The following is a 17849-nucleotide window of genomic DNA, read 5'->3' as shown; positions in this document are numbered from 1 at the left end:
TCTGCAACAGTACACAGATACTTACCGCTAACTGCTGACTGATGGCACAAAGTTCCTTCATCAATAATAATTGTATTATATTTTCTTCTCTACATATAAGGTTTGGTCTCCTGCATTGTTTTAAGTGAGCATATTTTTATGGGAAATATGCTTATTTGCTTTCTTTCCAACCATCATCATCTCTGAGCTGTGACCCTTCCCTCTGTCCCGAAGCAAAAACAGTGCTGGATTCAGATGTGGCTGTCTTTGTGTGTTCCAGGTGACCTCTGCATGCATCCCAGTGCCCTCCAATGATCTGGTAAGTCCCCTGCATTTACCCATGTTTTTTCCTCAAGAGCATCTGTATACAAGACGAGTTTTCCCACTTTGTCTACCCATAGTTACGAGGTAGGGCTTCCCAAAACCAGCGTATGGTTTCCTCTTGTTGAATTCCTTTTGGGAAGCCAAGACCTCAGCCCAGTTGGAGCTCAGTTCATTCCTGGAGCACTGGGGCATTCCAGCCCAGAAGAAAAAAAAAAGTTGATGTTGCTATAGGAAGTAGTAATGTTTATCCATTAGAGTCTGTTTGTTTAATTAACTCTCCTTTCCTTCCTCTCTATCCCCTCCTCCTCTCGCCTTTCTCCCCTGCTTCCTCCCCTCTCTCACCTCCTTTCAACCTCCTCCCTTTGCCCCACTTCATCTTATCATTCCTTTCTTCACACCCTCCTCTCCCCTCTTCTCCTTTATCCTGTCACTGCTCCTTCCTTGCATCCAGCAGCGTAGAGGGACGGCTCCTTCCCGACACACCCACCACCTGGTGAGCACACTTTAACCTCCATCCTCTCTCCTTGTCCTCCTCACCCTCATACATTTTTGTCTGCATCTTCCCTTTTCCTCTGTCTTTCCCTCCATGTCCCCAGCGTCATGCTATCGGTCTTGGAAATTTCCAAACCTGTCAGGGAAAAACAGTTTGTGGCTTCCCTGAATTTGATTTAGGACGTACTAAACCAACCAAAGTGAGAGCAATGCCAGACAAATGAGTCTCTTTGAAAATCAAACAAATCCTCAAGCTTGTGACTTCTGAGCACCAATGTCCATTACATGCCACAAAGTCCTTCAAATTAAAAAAAAGATTCATCCCCTTGGGAACTTGAACATGCCCAGCAAATTAAATGGCAATCTGCCTATTATGAGACAAAAAAATCATAGGGTCCTAAATGGAAAGGGTTCATCTGCTGGAGAGCATGAATGTTGCCAGTAAAAGAGCTGAAAGGTCAGAGGGTCCCTACAACCACTAAGAACAACTAGGTGTCATCTTCTTGGGACCACAAATGTCTTTGTTAAGTTAACTTTAACCTGCTGGTGGCACCAGAGGAAAGTCTGGAGGAAAAGTCTGGTGTGGTCAGCTGACTGATGTCACCATCATTAGACCAAAGCAGATCAGTGAAGTGGTCAATAGTTATGGATAAGTTTTAATCACCTTTAATTGTTTGTTTGTTTCATTCAACAGGGGTCCACCAAGTCTCTGACCTATACCAAACAGAGAAACACCCTGCCAAGGTAAAGGTCATCCAAGTCATTTCTCATACAGGCGTGTGTTACTTTTCTGAAGAAATCATTGAATAGGAATGAAGTCCTTATGCTTCCTCACTGGTACTGCTGAGTGCTGTGCTCTTTGTTTCTGTCTTCTTTCACTTGGTCCCAAGACTGTTCATTCTATCCAGCTCCTCTCTTTTTCTTTCCTCCTCTCTCCATACATTCAGTCATGAGTCTCATCAGAAGGAGCACAATCGCGTTGAGCTGCCACAAACTATCTGAGCTAACGCCCACATCTTGACCCGTGTCCACCTTTCTCTCCTTGCCTCTCTGCATGACCACCCGACCCTCGCTCCCTCTTCTCCTTTTCCCCTCTCCCTTTTCCCTCCATTTCTCTTTCGCCGTTTCTCCAGGAGCTTCAGCGTGGACCGTGTGATGGAGAGAGTGATGGAGCGCCACTACGACTTTGACCTGACCTACATCACCGAGAGGATCATCTCCGTCTTCTTCCCGCCGAAGCTGGAGGAGCAGAGGTACCGGCTGAACCTGAAGGAGGTGGCTGCCATGCTCAAGTCCAAACATCAGGACAAATTTCTGGTGAGGGAAAAGAAATGCATCACACTGTGTCTGCTGAGACAGACCGTAATTACAGCAGCTTTCACAAGATGTCATGTAGCTTGTCTGTGGTATTTGTCGGAGCAGTGATTTTACCTCCCTCCTCAGAGTATTCTGTTCAATTCAGCTAAAGATGCCTGTTGCACAATAGGCAACAGAGACAATATGTTTTAACATACAGCACCAAGAAGCCGCAAAATACACCAACCCACAAATTAGAAGTCTTTTTGTTTTTTTGTGTCACACCCATAATAAAATATCTGAAAATGTAACTGGCTGCAGTGATAAACATCTTTTCTGTTTCAGCTCCTGAATCTGTCTGAGAGGCGCCACGACATCACTCGCCTGAATCCAAAGGTAGAAATTTTCTTCTTGTGATTCTCATAACTCGGTGTTGAGAACTCAATTCGCAAACCTTTAATTTAATCTCCTCAAATCACATGATCTTTTCCTCCGTCTCCATCCACCACCAGGTTCATGACTTTGGCTGGCCTGACCTCCATGCCCCACCGCTGGATAAGATCTGTGCCATATGTAAGGCCATGGAGACGTGGCTGACCTCTGACCCCCAGCACGTGGTGGTCCTGCACTGCAAGGTCAGAGTTCAGGGGGCCAACGGGGTTTTTCAGACGGACATCCCACTGTTTCCCAGGCTCTAAACAGGGCAGATCAGAATGTAGTAAAGAGTAAAGTGCTGCAGCATGATGGCAACAAATGCTGAATATGGGGTAGTGCTAGTTTTTACTGATACACATTTCATGTTAATGGTGTTAAAATGACAGTTATATTAGTATTAAGTGTCATGTAAGTATTTAATGTAAAGGTTACATGTTAACATGCAAAAAAAAAGGGATCAGTGCAGAATTGTAGTACCTGCTTTCAGAGTAAAGAAAAGAAATGTAAAAGTAAAGTAATGTTATCAGCATCCCAACAGATATTATTAGATTATTATTACTGACATGTAGGAAGAATTTTAATGTTGTAGCAGGCTGAAGTGGAACTAATTGTAATTATCATCATATTTACAAATCAGTCATGTTTAAAATTTAAAAATTAAAAATCTTAATCTAATAGTAACTAAATAAGTATTGAATGCATTGCTGTAAAAAGCACAATATTTCACCCTGAAATGCAGTTGCATAAAATGAAAACACTGAAGTAAAGTAAAAGTATATCAAAATTATACTTAGGTAGATTGCAGATAGCTGGAGCAAAGTTACAGGAAAAAAACAACTGAGCACTGAATGCTTATTTTAGTTCATGTTACATGCTGTAATTGCTATTTTGGAAAAATTGTAGAACGTAATTGTAAAATGAACTCGTGTTTTTTTCACTTGCTTTTACAAGTTTAATCAGCCTTAATTTCTCCATTCACTATTTCTGGTGTAAAATGCAATAAACTAAACTAAGATATTGCAGTTAAAACACAACTTGAAAAAAACCCAAATAGCAGAGTTGCATCATATAATTCAAAAAGCTGTTTCAACTTCTGCCAGAAAACTAAGCATAAATTTTAGATCAAACTCTGTCAACTCAGCGTTTAACTTCCACGCTGTTGTGCATCATTTCAGGAAAGTAGTGGCAATTTGAACTTTTCCACCGCTACCAAACAGTGACCAGCAACACTGAGGGCGACCAAGCTCCCACGGCTTGTCTGGATGTTTTATTTATTGGTTTTGGTCAGGAGAATTTAAATTCTAAAACCAGACTACTTCTGTGGTCTGCTGACTCTCCAGCACATTCCAGCTACAGGCAATTTTTTCCCAGCTGCAGATCACGCCAAGGATGGGAATAAACACGTTTTTGTCAATGAAGAACCTTTCATTGAGAGATAGACTGTGCAAAACAAGCTTTAATTTGTACTGGTTCGTGTGTAGGTGCAGCCTTCGTACTGGTATCTGGAGGGGTCATATTAGGAATTCGAGGCTGGAATGTCTTTGGAATGTGCCAGAAACTACGGCGCACCCGGTGTGAAAAAAACACCACAGGGAGCTTTTTAATTTGAACTCAAACTGCTCGTCCGCATCTTTCTATGTCCCTGCCTTGTCTCTGTCTCTCTCTTGCCTTCTCTCTGTCTGTCTCTCTTTTAAAAAAAATTCTACCCTACAGTCAAAACTGTCAGGTTTTACAAGCTGAGGAAATCAGCAGTCTTAGATCAAACCACAGCCTCTGAGCATGCAATCAGCATGTCTTGATTTTGTCCTTGTTGTTCCCTCTCCCTCCTACAGGGCAACAAAGGGAAAACAGGCGTGATTATTGCAGCCTACATGCACTACAGCAAGATTTCTGCAGGGTGAGTGTGTGTGTTGTGTGTGTGTGTGTGTGTCGGATGCATCCAAAGCCACAATTTGACATTTTCCTGTTCATCAGAATATCCACACGTGGAACACATTAAAGATTGTTAAACTAACGTGCAAAAGCTCATTGGATTTAGATTTGACTGTTCAAATGTGCATGCCAAGTATGTTTAAAAACGTATTACAATGATACATCAAGCGGCCAATGCGTTCTAATTTAAGTACTGTATATGCAGCAAATGATTTCCATTCAGACTTTGTTGATAAGTCGTTTGATAAATTAAGCCCTGCGGATTTTTCAACAGGAACAGTGGAAACTGGTTTATCCTGTGACCAATGCCAGCTGTATCCTCTCCATGTAGTTTCTGGCATCTCGAGAGTCTGGTGCAAGTCCCATGATGGAAACTGTTGGCTGAAAGCTTGTGTCTGTGTTTGCATGCATTTATGTGCAGGGCGGATCAGGCTCTCAGTACTCTGGCCATGAGGAAGTTCTGTGAAGATAAGGTGTCCTCTTCCCTCCAGCCATCCCAAAACAGGTAGAGGCCACAGGATGATCTGAGGGGAAACGGGGAAGGGGTGCAGGGTGTGTTGGGGGGGCTCAGTTGAGGGTATCCCACATCATAGTAGACGTTATTAAATGCATCCCCCTTGCATCCTTGTTAAGGGAAAAGAAAGAGGAAACAGCTTTTAGCTTCAAGCTCTTCATATGTACAACTGCTGGATTTGATTTCTCTTTAACCTCAGGTTTAGGGTTTTCATGCCTCTGCACTGGCGACACTTGTGGCCAGAGGCATTTTGTTTTCGGGTTGTCCGTCTGTCCCGTTCTTCTGAGTGTGATATCTCAGGAACGTCTGGAGGGAGTTTCATTACATCTGGCACAATACCCACTAGGGGAATTTCTCAATGTGCGTTCTTCTCTGTACTTGTGTTCTTGCAGACTTGTCATCCCTCACAGTCAAAGTCCACACTTAGCACAGATCTGGAAGAAGTTCAGAAGCACAGGTCAAATATCTGGAAGTGTTGTCTTCCTGCTCATTAAAATGATAAAGTGAAGTGAAAGAGGGATACTTAACTGTAAAGTGATGCTTTTCTATCTTCTTTTAAGTCTCTGCAAAAAAAAAAAAAAAAAATCCTCTTGACAGATTAACACAAGAGTTACACAAGACATTTAAAGTATGCAGTGACAAAATTCCAGTTAGTCTCTCACTTTGCCAAGACACAGTATGTGTCCAAAATCACACTCTGTTTATTCCCTGCACTAAATTTGCTGTTCACCATTTTATTTGAGTGCCCAGATTCTGAGTGTGTAAGTATATACACTGTATTGTGTCCTGTGCACAATGGAAGAAATAAGCAGTGTACATGGCATTATCACAGTTTGTTTGTGCCCTTTGGTTTATGCACAGATTAAACGATCAAGCTATAATAAATAATTTACTAAGCTTCAGGGGTACAGACGGGTGTATTTTGTTAACTTTGGACAGAGACAGCCTAGTGGTTTCCCTGTTTCCAATCTAAATACTAAGCTAAGCTAACCACCTGCTGACTCTAGCTCTTTTTAACATAAAAAAATATATATTATAAAAAATTTCAGACTCAAATATAGAGATAAAAGGCAGAAAACTAGTGTCATGAAAATGATGACTGACTCATGAACCTACCTGAATCAGCTTCAGGTTTGACAGACACAAGAAATATTTCCTCACCCGACAGGAGGATAGTTGTAGGAAAAAAGAAATGTTTACACTCAGCTCAAGATATTTTTTGGCTTTCTTTTTACCTGTCTCTCTTTCTTCTTTGAAGAAGCCACTGTTGCCAGCTTTCTGACAACAGCATCCTTTGCCCGAGGGCTGTTTTCATTTTTCTTCTCTCTTTTAAAGATGTTTATTTATAATCTCAGCCTACATCTGTTATTCTTACTCTCCCACTTATTAATATCATTAAGATCTCTCTCTCTCGCTCTTTCTCCCTCAGGTATATCTATTACTTCGGGGGCCTCCTGTCCGGGGCAATCAAGATGAACAGCAGCCCTCTCTTCCTCCATCAAGTACTCATCCCATCACTCCCTAACTTCCAGGGTGAAGGAGGTATGTGCGTTAGTCTTCATATCCCTCTATCACTCCCAACTTTCAATTTTTATTTGTTTCCAAGTCAAATTCTAGTTAAAAGTAGTGGATTTGCGTCACAGTAACTACAAGTCTAATTAACAAAGGAACCATCTTTTCATGATCTTTGGAAGTACATCTTAAAGTCAGGGAAAGCTGAGTCTGTTGTCATGTGACACTAAAAGTCCCTGTGCATCCGGTGTTACACATTACTGAAAACATTTATGCTACTATATTATTTCTACAAATTATTGCATGTTCTACACTGACCGTTGATTATTAAACAATAAGTTCACATGCAAAATATCAGCACATTCAGATACAAATAATAAATTTTTTAAAAAAAACATCCTGAAATGGCTCGTATGCATGTGTCATCTATAAATACAGGCTGACTGACTGACAGCTGATCCAGCTGTGCCACCATCATCAGAAAATGACGTCGCCTCAGGTGACGCCTGAAAGGAAAATACATTATTTTGACTAAAACCACATTTCCTAGATTTCTTTTTCAGACTAAGACGTGAGGGAGGCAAACATAAGTGCACTTCAGGGATTAGACATGTCCCTCAAGCCTCTGTTCTCCTGTCTGCTCTGACTCTGCCAGCTGTGCCTCTGTATACAGATAAGATGTATACGCGGTGGATGTTTTTCTTGGCACAGTGGTCTGACAGGCTTCCCTCCTGAATCGCAGCAACTTTGCTAACTGCAGCTCTCATAGATGGCCACATTCACCCTCCTCCTCCCACACACACTCATCCGTTTATCTTTAATCAGATGATCGTATTCCAGGAGGAGGGTGGTGGCAGTCAGCACATTCCTCTGTCCTCATGTCAGTAACGCTCACTATGTCTCAATGTTTCCCTCGTCTCTTTCTTCAGGTTACTACCCCTTCTTGAAGATCTACCAGGCCATGCAGTTGGTCTATACTTCAGGAATATAGTGAGTCTCTCTTGCTGTCATATGTCCAACTGATAGCACAGATAAGCCAGGGCGTATTTGTTGGCACGGGGGTGTTTTCTTTTATGAGCTGAGGGTTCAGCATTGTCAGAGAGTAATTAAAGAGACAGGATTGAAAAAAAAAGATTACACAAAGGACATCTTTCTTCTTCAATCCTGCCCTTGACTCATGTCTTCCAGCTTTGCCGTTTGCTTCAAGGTCTGTCCAACGTAATTAATGAGAATCTCAGTGACACTGTCATGTGAAAACATGATCAAAATGGGGCTGAAAACGATTATTTACACAATTTACATGATCACAAATTGTATTTTTATCATTGTATTAGTCTGTGACAACACACAGTATGTCTCTATCAGACATGGACAGGCCTTTCAGACAGTTAACTGTAATGTCACACAATAATAATGTGACTTTAACATGAATTCATGCTGACCTAATGTTCACTATGATGCTTACACAACCCAAGCAAGTTTAAAGAGTCTGCTGGTTGATTTTTGTAGTGTGGTGTAGATAGATTTTGCCAACACATTGTCCTACAGCTACTTCCTTCTTTAAAACACTCCTCAGTCAGTTTGTCCATGTTTGATCACATACTGTATCCGCTTGCGTTTCTTGTATGTTTTGAAGTGTCTAACAGGCTTGTTTGTGTACTCTGTGTTATCTGCAGTGACCTTCAAGGCACTGGAGGCAGGCGGCTGTGTGTGACCATCGAGCCAGCTCTGCTGCTTAAGGGTGACATCATGGTGAGTCACGTGGGAAGGAAATGACAAACAGAGGACCCCCTAACACGGGTGGGGGTCATAATCATGGCTTCATAACTTATAACTTCATTTATCTTCAATAAACATAAAAGACAAAGAAAAGGTTGTACAAGAAAAGTATTACTACATGTACTGTAAAAGTTTATTGAAGCTGACATATCTCATCTCTGGACTATAAATTATGGTTTGGGGAAAAAAAGATTTTGTCTCTTTGTTAACAAGGAATCATAATTTGTCTGTGATGTGCAGTCAGTCATTTTGAAAGTGTAGGCGACACTCATTGTGGAACTCAAAGCCTTGAATTTACTTTTCCAACCCTTCATTATCCCACATGCCCTTTGATCTGCATCTCTCCCGCCCCCTCTGCTGCCCTCTGCAGGTCAAATGCTACCACAGACGAGCCCAGAGTGCTGACAGAGACACTGTGTTCAGGCTGCAGTTCCACACGTGCACCATCCACGGATCCCAGCTCTGGTTTGGCAAAGGGGAGCTGGATGAAGCTTGTACTGGTAAGTTTGTTTCGGTTGATAACAGCTGAGATTAAAAAGTCACAGAGGACAGACAGGATGACTGTGCCATATTTGCCAAAATGCATGGGAGTGGTTAAGAGGAAGGTTGGAACAGATTTCAAGAGAGTTTGTTGGCAAGAAAGTAACTTAAGCAAGAAGGCCACACTTTTTTTTAATCCTGTACATATTCTGCATTAGTACTGCAGGATATGGGAAGATCAGCAGGTGTCCTGTATATGGGATATGTACAATGGCTAAAATTGCACCTGAGTCACCTGACTCTGCAGCCTCTCTCAGCTCTACAGAGCTTAACAGCATCTTTCAGCTCATTGTTTTTCAGACTGCTGCTCTGTTCTTTTTGTTCACTATCATAGCTCTTATCAGAGCTGGATGCAGCAGCCAACTGCTTTCCAAGAAAAAGCTCTAAAAACCCAACATACACTACCTGCTCAGCAGGCGTGTAAATTGGCAACTGTTTGCAAACATGTCAATTACATCCATGTGGTAAATGCTAAAATATAGTGTAATAAATGTGTAAAATATAGTAAAATATAGTGTAAATAACACTATCACAAGTGGAGGGGAGTCATAAGGTCAGCGAACCAAACCAATAATGTTGTTATACAGAAAGAACTATGTAAATCTAGCTAACATTAGCCACCATAAGCTACTGGTTCATCCCTGAATATGCTGAATTGAATAAGGGTGCTTTTTATTCCAACATTTGATTTGTTAGAGGAACATTGGGTTAATTTTTACGTACATACTTTTATAGTCTGTCTTTAAATGCACAAGAACAAATTATTGTTTATTGCTCCTCTAAAAGCCAGAGGGGTTTTTGCCTGATTTTTTTTTTTTTTGGGGGGAGGGGATACTTTCAAATTGTCATTCAGGCACAATCTGTTAATTGTGGTAGGATAATCACCACACACTACTAATGGATATAATTGCAGCTCTTTATATTGGCATTGTGGGAATGTATTCACAGTGGTTTGGCCTCATAATAGCGTGGTTGAATAAATCCCTAAATAATAGCAGCATAATCCCCATCCTGGACATAATAACAGCTCTCTGGAGGCAAGTACAGTGAAAATGAGTTGCACTGTATGCCGGAGCGAGCGTCTCCTAACTATCCCTCTAAGAGAGTAAAGGAGGCCTAGTGAGCGCTGGTGTGTTCCTTAAGTCCATAATGAATAGGCTCATTACTTAATTTCCTCTTTGGTTTCATTTTCTCCGAAATGAAAGAGCATGTGTAGCTGAGCAGCACGTCTGTAAGGCAAAGGAGGCTGTGTTATGTGGTCGTCAATCCATTACACTAAATGAAGCATTACAAATGTACATAAACACACCATTGTGGGTTCACACACCTCAGAACACATCTGTGGAAGGTATTAGTGTATTTGATATATTGGAGCAGAAACAGTCCTTTCTGGAGTTCCCCACATCGCTGGTATGCTTTCATAGATCTGGGTGTCTTGTAGAGATTACATTTACATTTTTAGACTGTCATACAGAGAGAATTCTAAACTTCCACATGTATATTTTTACATTAGAAAAAAAGCTTTTTACCATGATCTTTTTCCCCAGATGAGCGTTTTCCATCTGATGCCACAGTAGAGTTTGTCTTCTCCTCTGGACCTGAAAAGATCAAAGGTTGGTTCACTCTACTTCAAATTCTTCTTCATACCTGTTTTACTTTGAAAGTATAGTTTGTATATGTTAATTGAGTAAGAGACAGTTTGATATAAATGCTCTACTGGAGTCTAAAGACTTAAATATGGAATGTAAGTGAAATGTGTGTCTCCTCAGGTCGTGAGTACCACAAGAACGACCCAGCCGTCACAGTCGACTACAACACTGCTGACCCCGTGGTTCGCTGGGATTCCTATGAAAATTTTAACCAGCGATACCAGGACAGTCTGGAGGGTAACGCACCCACTGTTTTCTTTAAATTCCATTTCCATTTTTGCTGAAACTGCCACCTCTAACCTTAGACTTTACCACTTCCAAAACAGACAGCCTACAGTTAGAAATGAAAGGACAACCAAGGACAATATCAGCTGAATAAAGTTCAGGCTAGAAATAAGTCCTGTCAGTCTGAGAGCTGATCTTGTTTCTTTTCTTTTTTGTCTCAGATATTGCCCACACCAGGGGTCCTCTAGATGGCAGTCTCTACGCTCAGATAAAGAAGCGCCGAGGGCCCGGCTCTGGGTCTCTCACCTCAACTAATGGCAGCAGCCCAGGAGCAGGCCTTTCTGAAGATAGGCCCGATCATCTCATCCCTCAAGGTTCTGACTCCGCCCTCTCAGGCCACTCCATCCATTTGAACCATTCTGACCGCCAGGAGGAGCCCATTCGTCCACCACCTCCAACCAGACAGGAAAGAGAGGAGCTTGAACGTCTTCTTGGAGGCATAGAGGGAAGCAGAGATGGCGAGCGAGAGACCGCCATCTTGGATGATGGAGATTCCTTGCCCTCAGAGCGAGCGAGCGGGACTTTGAGACTCAGTCGGTCATGTTCCTGCCGGGATGGTTACCGATCCCAACGCTGTGCCGAGCCAGGCTGCGACCACACTCTCCTCATGCCTAATGGCTACTGCCTCGATCGGGCTCCCGGCACCAACGGGCACCACGGGGCGACGCCTTCTGCCAGCCCCAACCCAGCTGCTCCTCCGTCACACATGGATCTCTGCCAGCACTACAGTCCCCACTCCCACCAGTCCCTTCCACCTCCAGATTTGGTGTGGGACCGCCAGAGTGGCCCGCCGCACTACCTACACCGCTCCTGCTCAGAGGCTCCCTCATCTCGACACATCTGCCCATACCCATCACCAGACCTTACCCCTCACCCTCACAACCCCCCACATCACCATCCTCTGTCTGCCCCGGGTCGTCTCTGCTGTCGAGAAGACGACTACGGCCCCTACCACCACCCTCATGCACCTCACAGTCACCACCATACCCATGCACACCACCCGAAACCCTCCACCAGCCCAACCTACCATGAAATAATGTTAATGGATGGTCTGCCGCCCCCTGGCTGCCCTTGCAGGGACTGCACGATCAGGAGAGAAGACTCAGCAGCCTATCACAGCCTGAGGCTGGACCGAGGGGACAGCTTCCACTGGGACAGAGAGGCAGAGCTTCAGCAGAGGGAGGTGGGGCTCAGGAGAGCCAGGGAGGCAGAGTTACCCAGAGGGTCAGAGCTCCACTGGGAAAGGGATCCAGGTCTGAGGCGAGGCAGAGAGCTGTCCCTTCACTGGGAGCGAGACAGGGAGGCTGAGCTGCAGTGGGAGAGGGACAGAGAGGCTGAATACTGGCACAGGAGAGCCACCGTAGCCTCCTATGGCCCACAGGGTCACGATCTTCCAGCGTTCACATTTGACCCTTTGCCTTCGGGTCACCCAGCTTATCCAGAGGCATCAAGGTCTCACGCTCATTCTCACCTGGATCTGAAATACAGCAGCAGCAGCAGCGGTTACCAAACACCCCGCCAAGTGTGCCACTACGCACCTTACCAGCCCTCGCCATCTGAAAGCAGGGGCTACGCCTCTGGTTACCAGTCTGAGTCCGCATCCCCGTTGTCTCCTGCTTCCTCCATGACAGGGCCCTGCAGCCATAGCAACGGGCCAGCAGACCATAACCATAACCACCAACATCACCACCCAGACTCACAGCAGTCATACGGCTCTGACTCACACACTGGTGAGTCATGTTAAAACAGAAACACTTAGAAATGTGTTTTTTGTAACGGGAAACAGGAGTGGATCAATTATCCATAATCAACAACAGCATCCACTGAAAATTTGTGCTTAACTAGACAGATGCCTTACACATTACTCACAAATTGCCTCTTCTCGCCAGTCGCCAACCTCAGCTGATGCTGCGTTTATGGATGGTAATTTTTGTAAATGTAATCCATTGTTTCTTTCTCAGATGGCCTTCGTAGTTCTGGTGAAAGTGTGGGCTGGAGGGATCACATTACTCACGGATCTTTTAAGAGGGTCCACAGAGACGGCCCCGCCGCGTGCTCCACGCCATCTGACATGTCCGGACCGTCCACTCCTGTCCACACAAGCAGCCCTCTACGCACGCAAGAAAGGTAATTCACCTTTTACTCCTTCTCTGGTGACTTTTACCATTTCAGCTGAAGCCAAGATAAATTACAGTTATTTAATAGAGTTGGTTGTTCTGTGCTGACAGCATCTGGGCCAGTGGAGATACTGATCAGTTGATGACTGTAAAGATTCAGGAAGTAGTTTAGAGTTACACATTTTAGAAACACTTCTTAAGATCACAAGCAGGTCAGTGACAGTAATACCGATGTCTGTCCATTTCAGCCCCAGTCCAGGAGGGAGGGAGTATGAGATCCGAACCACAGACATCATCGGCAGTGACTACGAGGCTTCCCAGCCCCAGGACAGACACTATGGAGCTGGTAATGTCGTCCAGGAATCCCCGCAAAGCCAAAAAAGCAGTGCAGAGCCATCATCTGGGTCATCCACCAAAGACACGCAGTCACACACAGCCACACCTATACAAACAGAACCCCACAACCACTGCACTGCACAAACAGACCCATCCCCTTCAACTCCACACCAGCAGCACTGTAGCCCAGACATGCCCTCAGCGTCTTCGTTTGACTCTGTGACACCAACCACATCAAACCAGGGACACTGCCAGGCGCCTTCATCCCCTGTCCACACTTCACCTGCACAAGACACACACCCACCACCTGGCCCCCTGACTCTTCAGACCCCCCACCCTTCAGAGGCTGCTGCTCTGCCTTCAACTGTGGCACAGGTGGTGTCCCAGCCTCAGAGCCAAGCCACTGGCTCCGCAGGACCCATCCCAGCAGAGGTCATCGGATCTTCTCCAACCAGGGAAACTCACCCAGAAGGCCCAGCACCCACCAGCACCTCCAACACCCAAGCCCCTGCATCTGCTACTCCAGCATCATCATCATCATCCCCTCAGCCTGCATCTAGCAGCATGGAAGGCTCCCCGGTCTCCGATGCCCCAGTTCCTGGTTTTGCCACCCTGGGTAGGAGGTTGATGTTGAGTGGGTCTGACCCCCAACATCCAAATCACATTCAGCACCATGGTCCCCCACATCACCACTACCCAGCCATGGAGCACAGTGCTGCTCTGGACACTAACAAGAAGCACTGCTACTCAGCTCACACTCCTCAGCTTCACCCATCCTCCTACTCCAACTACTCCACCATCTCCATCCCCCTTCCTCACCCCCAGCCACCTTTGCCAGAGAAGCGCCACCCGCCTGTCCAGCCAGGTTCAGCCAGCGATGGGGTGGGGACTCTGAGGCCAGCTGTGGGCCATGGGCCTCCCTCCACCGCCAGCACAACCCAGCATCAGCACCATGTCACATTCTCTCCCACCGTGGGGGAAATTGCTCCCCCTGCAGGCCAGAATGATGGAGTGGCCTCTGTGGAGACAGAGAATGCAAACAGAGTCAGTGTGAAGTTTGTCCAGGATAGTTCAAGGTTCTGGTACAAGCCTGGCATCTCCAGAGAGCAAGGTAAAACAAAAAGTTTAGTTTGTTATGATCTAAAATATTCTTTTATTGAGAATTACAGAATAAAAATGTCCTCATAATTTGGTTGTCCTTGGTTGTAGCAATCACAGCTCTGAAGGAGAGAGAGCCAGGTACGTTCCTGATCAGGGACAGTAACTCTTTCCAGGGAGCCTATGGCTTGGCCCTGAAGGTGGCTACACCTCCTCCCAACGTCAACAACCACAGCAGCAAAGGTACACTTTATTATTGTTATCTGATTTTCAGATTTTTGTTCCTTCTGTTCAGCATCATTCAAGGTATTTTGTATGAGATTTCATTTAGTCAGCAGTTGCTTTGTCCCCACTGATATTTGCGACTTGTTAACAGTAAATTTCTGCTGTTACAGTGAGCGACCCTCTGGAACAGCTGGTCAGACACTTCCTAATAGAAACAGGCCCTCGAGGAGTCAAGATTAAAGGATGTCAGAATGAGCCCTACTTTGGTAAGTTGTCCTTCCCCAGCTTTGGGGATACTTTTTATGTCTTGGTCTCAGGGAAAATATTAAGATTTAGAGGCACCTGCAGGACAGAGAGTTTATATACATCTTGTTACTATATTGGAATGTAAAGAGTTTTTACTGTTATCTGTTATCCGCAGGGAGTCTGTCTGCACTGGTCTACCAACACTCCATCACACCCATTTCTTTGCCCTGTGCTCTGAAGATCCCAGAGAAAGGTTGGTAGTTGTTTTAGAGGGCCACAAATAATCAACACTGTTGATTATTCTCACAACGATTTTCTTAATTAATTGTTCCATCTATAAAATGTGAGAGTGAAAGTGGAAAATGTTTTCTTTTTCTAAATAAAAGCAGGGAATTCTCAGAACTGAACAGCTGGAACATTGTTAAACAATGAACAGATTGTCAGAACAGCAAATTATTCTTAATAATAATTATGATGATATGTGATGAGTAAATCATTACAGGGAACTTGCACTTTAATCTTCTATTACTGATTTTGATTTTATTTACCTGTTGTCAGATCTGATAGGAGAAATGCAAGAGGTTCAACCAGTGAATAACATCAGCACGGCTGCTGACCTGCTGAAACAAGGAGCAGGTGAGAGACACACTGTTGTGTGTCAGGTTCTACCTGAGTCACACTATTTTGTACATAGATGGAGTTTGTTATTTTATATATTTAAATATTTTTAATTTCTTAAAGTGACTGTCGCAGTATCAGTTGAGGGCACAAAACAGATCAAGCAACAGGATACTAAGTAGACACAACTTGAATTTTTACATAAACGCTGTGAATTCATTTAAAAGCCAAACACTGTTCACATACAGCAGCCTGAATGCTGGGAGGTGCGTCCATCGTCTCACTGGTCAGTTTGTCCCCTCCCTCCTTCTGTCTTCCTCTTCTCTCAGCCTGTAATGTCCTCTACCTGAACTCCGTGGAAACAGAGTCTCTGACCGGCCCCCAGGCCATCGCCAAGGCAACAGATGCCACCTTGGGTCGTAACCCGCGTCCCAGTGCCACTGTTGTACAGTTCAAGGTGACATCGCAGGGCATCACGCTCACTGATAGCCAACGCAGGTACGAAACGTGCCTATGGATTAATACTTAAAAAATAAAGTGACAATTATTTATTTTACTGTTTGCATCTTCATTTCAAACAATTTAATGACTGTATTCTTACCTCATCCTGCAGTGTAAGTACCCAGTTTACCTGGAAATAAAACAACTAATCGTTGACTGTTGTCAAGGAAACATTAGCCAATATTACCCAGTGATGACTGATAAGCTACTTAAAAAGGTCTCTTATGTTCTGCTCTGCATGTATTGTATCTTTCTTCTTCCAGGGTTTTCTTCAGGAGACATTACCCAGTGAGCAGCGTAACCTTCAGCAGCATTGACCCTAAAGACAGGAGGTGGGAGATTAAAACACAACATAGATCTCATAAGATTCTTAGCTGATAGCTGTAGTTGGAGCCACGACTAACCTAAAATCAGCAAAAATCATACACACATCACCACAGTCGATCATTCATTGCACCCACGATCATTCACTGCATTTGTTCCCTGTCAGCCTTCGCATGGATCTGTATGTCTGTTTTGTGAGTGCATTTGTTTGCCTATGAATATGTGCGGTGAGAGACAAGTCATTATGTTTGTGAGCATGCTGGCTGTGGCCGAGGCTGCAGCTGCATCAGCCTGTTTGGCAGCTCTGCCCGCGTGTGTATGTCTGAGTCCGGTTTCTGTCTCTCTCTCTCTGTCTCTCGGCCTAGGTGGACTAACTCAGACAACACCACCGTTAAGTAAGTGCTCTGTTTGTGTTTGGTGACTCAGGGAAAGTGAGAGTGTATGCATGTGTGTTTGTTTGTGTTTTGTAAAGGGTGTGTAGGCTCATCTGCACCTGAGAGGTCAGTGATATCAAAGCCTCTGCATGGCATCAGACTGCGTGTGAGCCTTGGCAAAATCATTCCAGCATATGATTCAATAATGAAAACCAAATCCAACCTGACCCCCATATTACATAACACTAATTCTTTCATTGTAGTTAACCCTGTAGGCTGTTACACAGAGGGTGTGCTACCTCACTTACTGGACAAACTCAAAAGATTTGTGTCGTTACCTCCCTTTCACTTCCTGTTGTGCTCAGTAACTTGTTGTCTCACATCCTCTCTCTCTCTCTCTCTCTCTCTCTCTCTCTCTCTCTCTCTCTCTCCACCCTTCCCCCCCTCAGGGTGTTTGGCTTCGTAGCCAAGAAGCCCGGCAGCTTGGCAGAGAACGTTTGCCACATGTTTGCAGAGTTGGACCCTGAACAACCTGCCTCTGCCATCGTCAACTTTATCAACAAGGTCATGTTGTCGCAGCGCCGATAGACGAAGAAAGGAAACAAAACTCAGAGCTTACGAGCATTGACGAGCGCGCAATAGTGTTAACAAAGCCGCTGCTGCACAGTAACGGCGTCTGCTCGTGTCCTCTGAGTGTGGACCCTGATGCCAATCTCTGTCCATCACCTGATGATGTGACAAAGATTTTCTTCGTTAGCTGTAAATACATTCAGAAGGCAACTGAAAATCTTAGTCCATGATCCCTACTGATGGTTTTTCATTTGTTAGTTTTCCACTCTATCTGCTCCTGAACAGCCCGTCTTTTCGAAACAGGCCTGAACGAAAATAAACTGTAACACAATTCAGTTTTCTCACACAGTTAAGTGTTGTTGGATCCAGAAAACATAACAAAGCACAGTGGTCAGGCAAATACATGGTGTTTAGCGTTACAACTTGTCCAAGGATGAGGAGGCTTCAGAGTAAACTTCATCAATCCACCATGGCTTTCATAGGAAAAAAAAAAAAAAACCCACTACATCTAACAGGGACCTGTATCAACAAGAAGCCGGCTCACTTCTAACATGACTGCATCACCATGCTGCACAGATTCATGTAACACAATCAAAGTAACACAGTGATGGTGATAGCTGCATGTTAATTGTGTACACTGTTAATTAGCTCAGTAAATTATAAATGTAACATTTACAGTCACCTGGGATCAGTTTTTTCTTTC

The 17849-nt window shown here is 44.3% G+C and overlaps 1 protein-coding gene and 1 long non-coding RNA gene across 5 annotated transcripts in view; one reads left to right on the top strand and one right to left on the bottom strand.

Annotated features, from left to right (window-relative positions):
- Positions 1 to 17849, top strand: part of tns2a (tensin 2a) — a 46633-nt gene that overhangs the window by 26930 nt on the left and 1854 nt on the right. For 2 of the 4 annotated variants that reach the window (XM_041053886.1, XM_041053912.1), the window contains exons 4-28: positions 260 to 298; positions 755 to 796; positions 1490 to 1539; positions 1929 to 2112; positions 2437 to 2487; positions 2604 to 2726; positions 4359 to 4423; positions 4880 to 4963; positions 6402 to 6514; positions 7414 to 7474; positions 8161 to 8236; positions 8634 to 8763; positions 10351 to 10416; positions 10573 to 10689; positions 10899 to 12467; positions 12699 to 12864; positions 13103 to 14301; positions 14400 to 14531; positions 14684 to 14779; positions 14935 to 15012; positions 15318 to 15395; positions 15707 to 15875; positions 16142 to 16210; positions 16568 to 16597; positions 17026 to 17849. The exon at positions 17026 to 17849 is cut by the window's right edge and continues 1854 nt beyond it. In XM_041053886.1, coding sequence (XP_040909820.1) covers positions 260 to 298; positions 755 to 796; positions 1490 to 1539; positions 1929 to 2112; positions 2437 to 2487; positions 2604 to 2726; positions 4359 to 4423; positions 4880 to 4963; positions 6402 to 6514; positions 7414 to 7474; positions 8161 to 8236; positions 8634 to 8763; positions 10351 to 10416; positions 10573 to 10689; positions 10899 to 12467; positions 12699 to 12864; positions 13103 to 14301; positions 14400 to 14531; positions 14684 to 14779; positions 14935 to 15012; positions 15318 to 15395; positions 15707 to 15875; positions 16142 to 16210; positions 16568 to 16597; positions 17026 to 17164 — 4926 coding nt within the window. In that variant the 3' untranslated portion in view covers positions 17165 to 17849. The remainder of the gene's footprint in view (positions 1 to 259; positions 299 to 754; positions 797 to 1489; positions 1540 to 1928; positions 2113 to 2436; positions 2488 to 2603; positions 2727 to 4358; positions 4424 to 4879; positions 4964 to 6401; positions 6515 to 7413; positions 7475 to 8160; positions 8237 to 8633; positions 8764 to 10350; positions 10417 to 10572; positions 10690 to 10898; positions 12468 to 12698; positions 12865 to 13102; positions 14302 to 14399; positions 14532 to 14683; positions 14780 to 14934; positions 15013 to 15317; positions 15396 to 15706; positions 15876 to 16141; positions 16211 to 16567; positions 16598 to 17025) is intronic. The other 2 variants (XM_041053896.1, XM_041053904.1) reach the window with 2 other exon arrangements.
- LOC121192306 lies at positions 9596 to 10402 on the bottom strand. The gene is made up of 2 exons (XR_005895184.1): positions 10333 to 10402; positions 9596 to 10237 (listed from the first exon to the last, which is right to left on the bottom strand). It is a non-coding gene; the product is annotated as an uncharacterized LOC121192306 (long non-coding RNA).

This window comes from Toxotes jaculatrix, chromosome 2 (assembly GCF_017976425.1).
Source record: "Toxotes jaculatrix isolate fToxJac2 chromosome 2, fToxJac2.pri, whole genome shotgun sequence".
Classification (NCBI taxonomy): Eukaryota; Metazoa; Chordata; class Actinopteri; family Toxotidae; genus Toxotes; species Toxotes jaculatrix.
The sequence above is the reverse complement of the archived record's forward strand: the minus strand, read 5'-3'. Positions and strand labels throughout refer to the sequence as shown.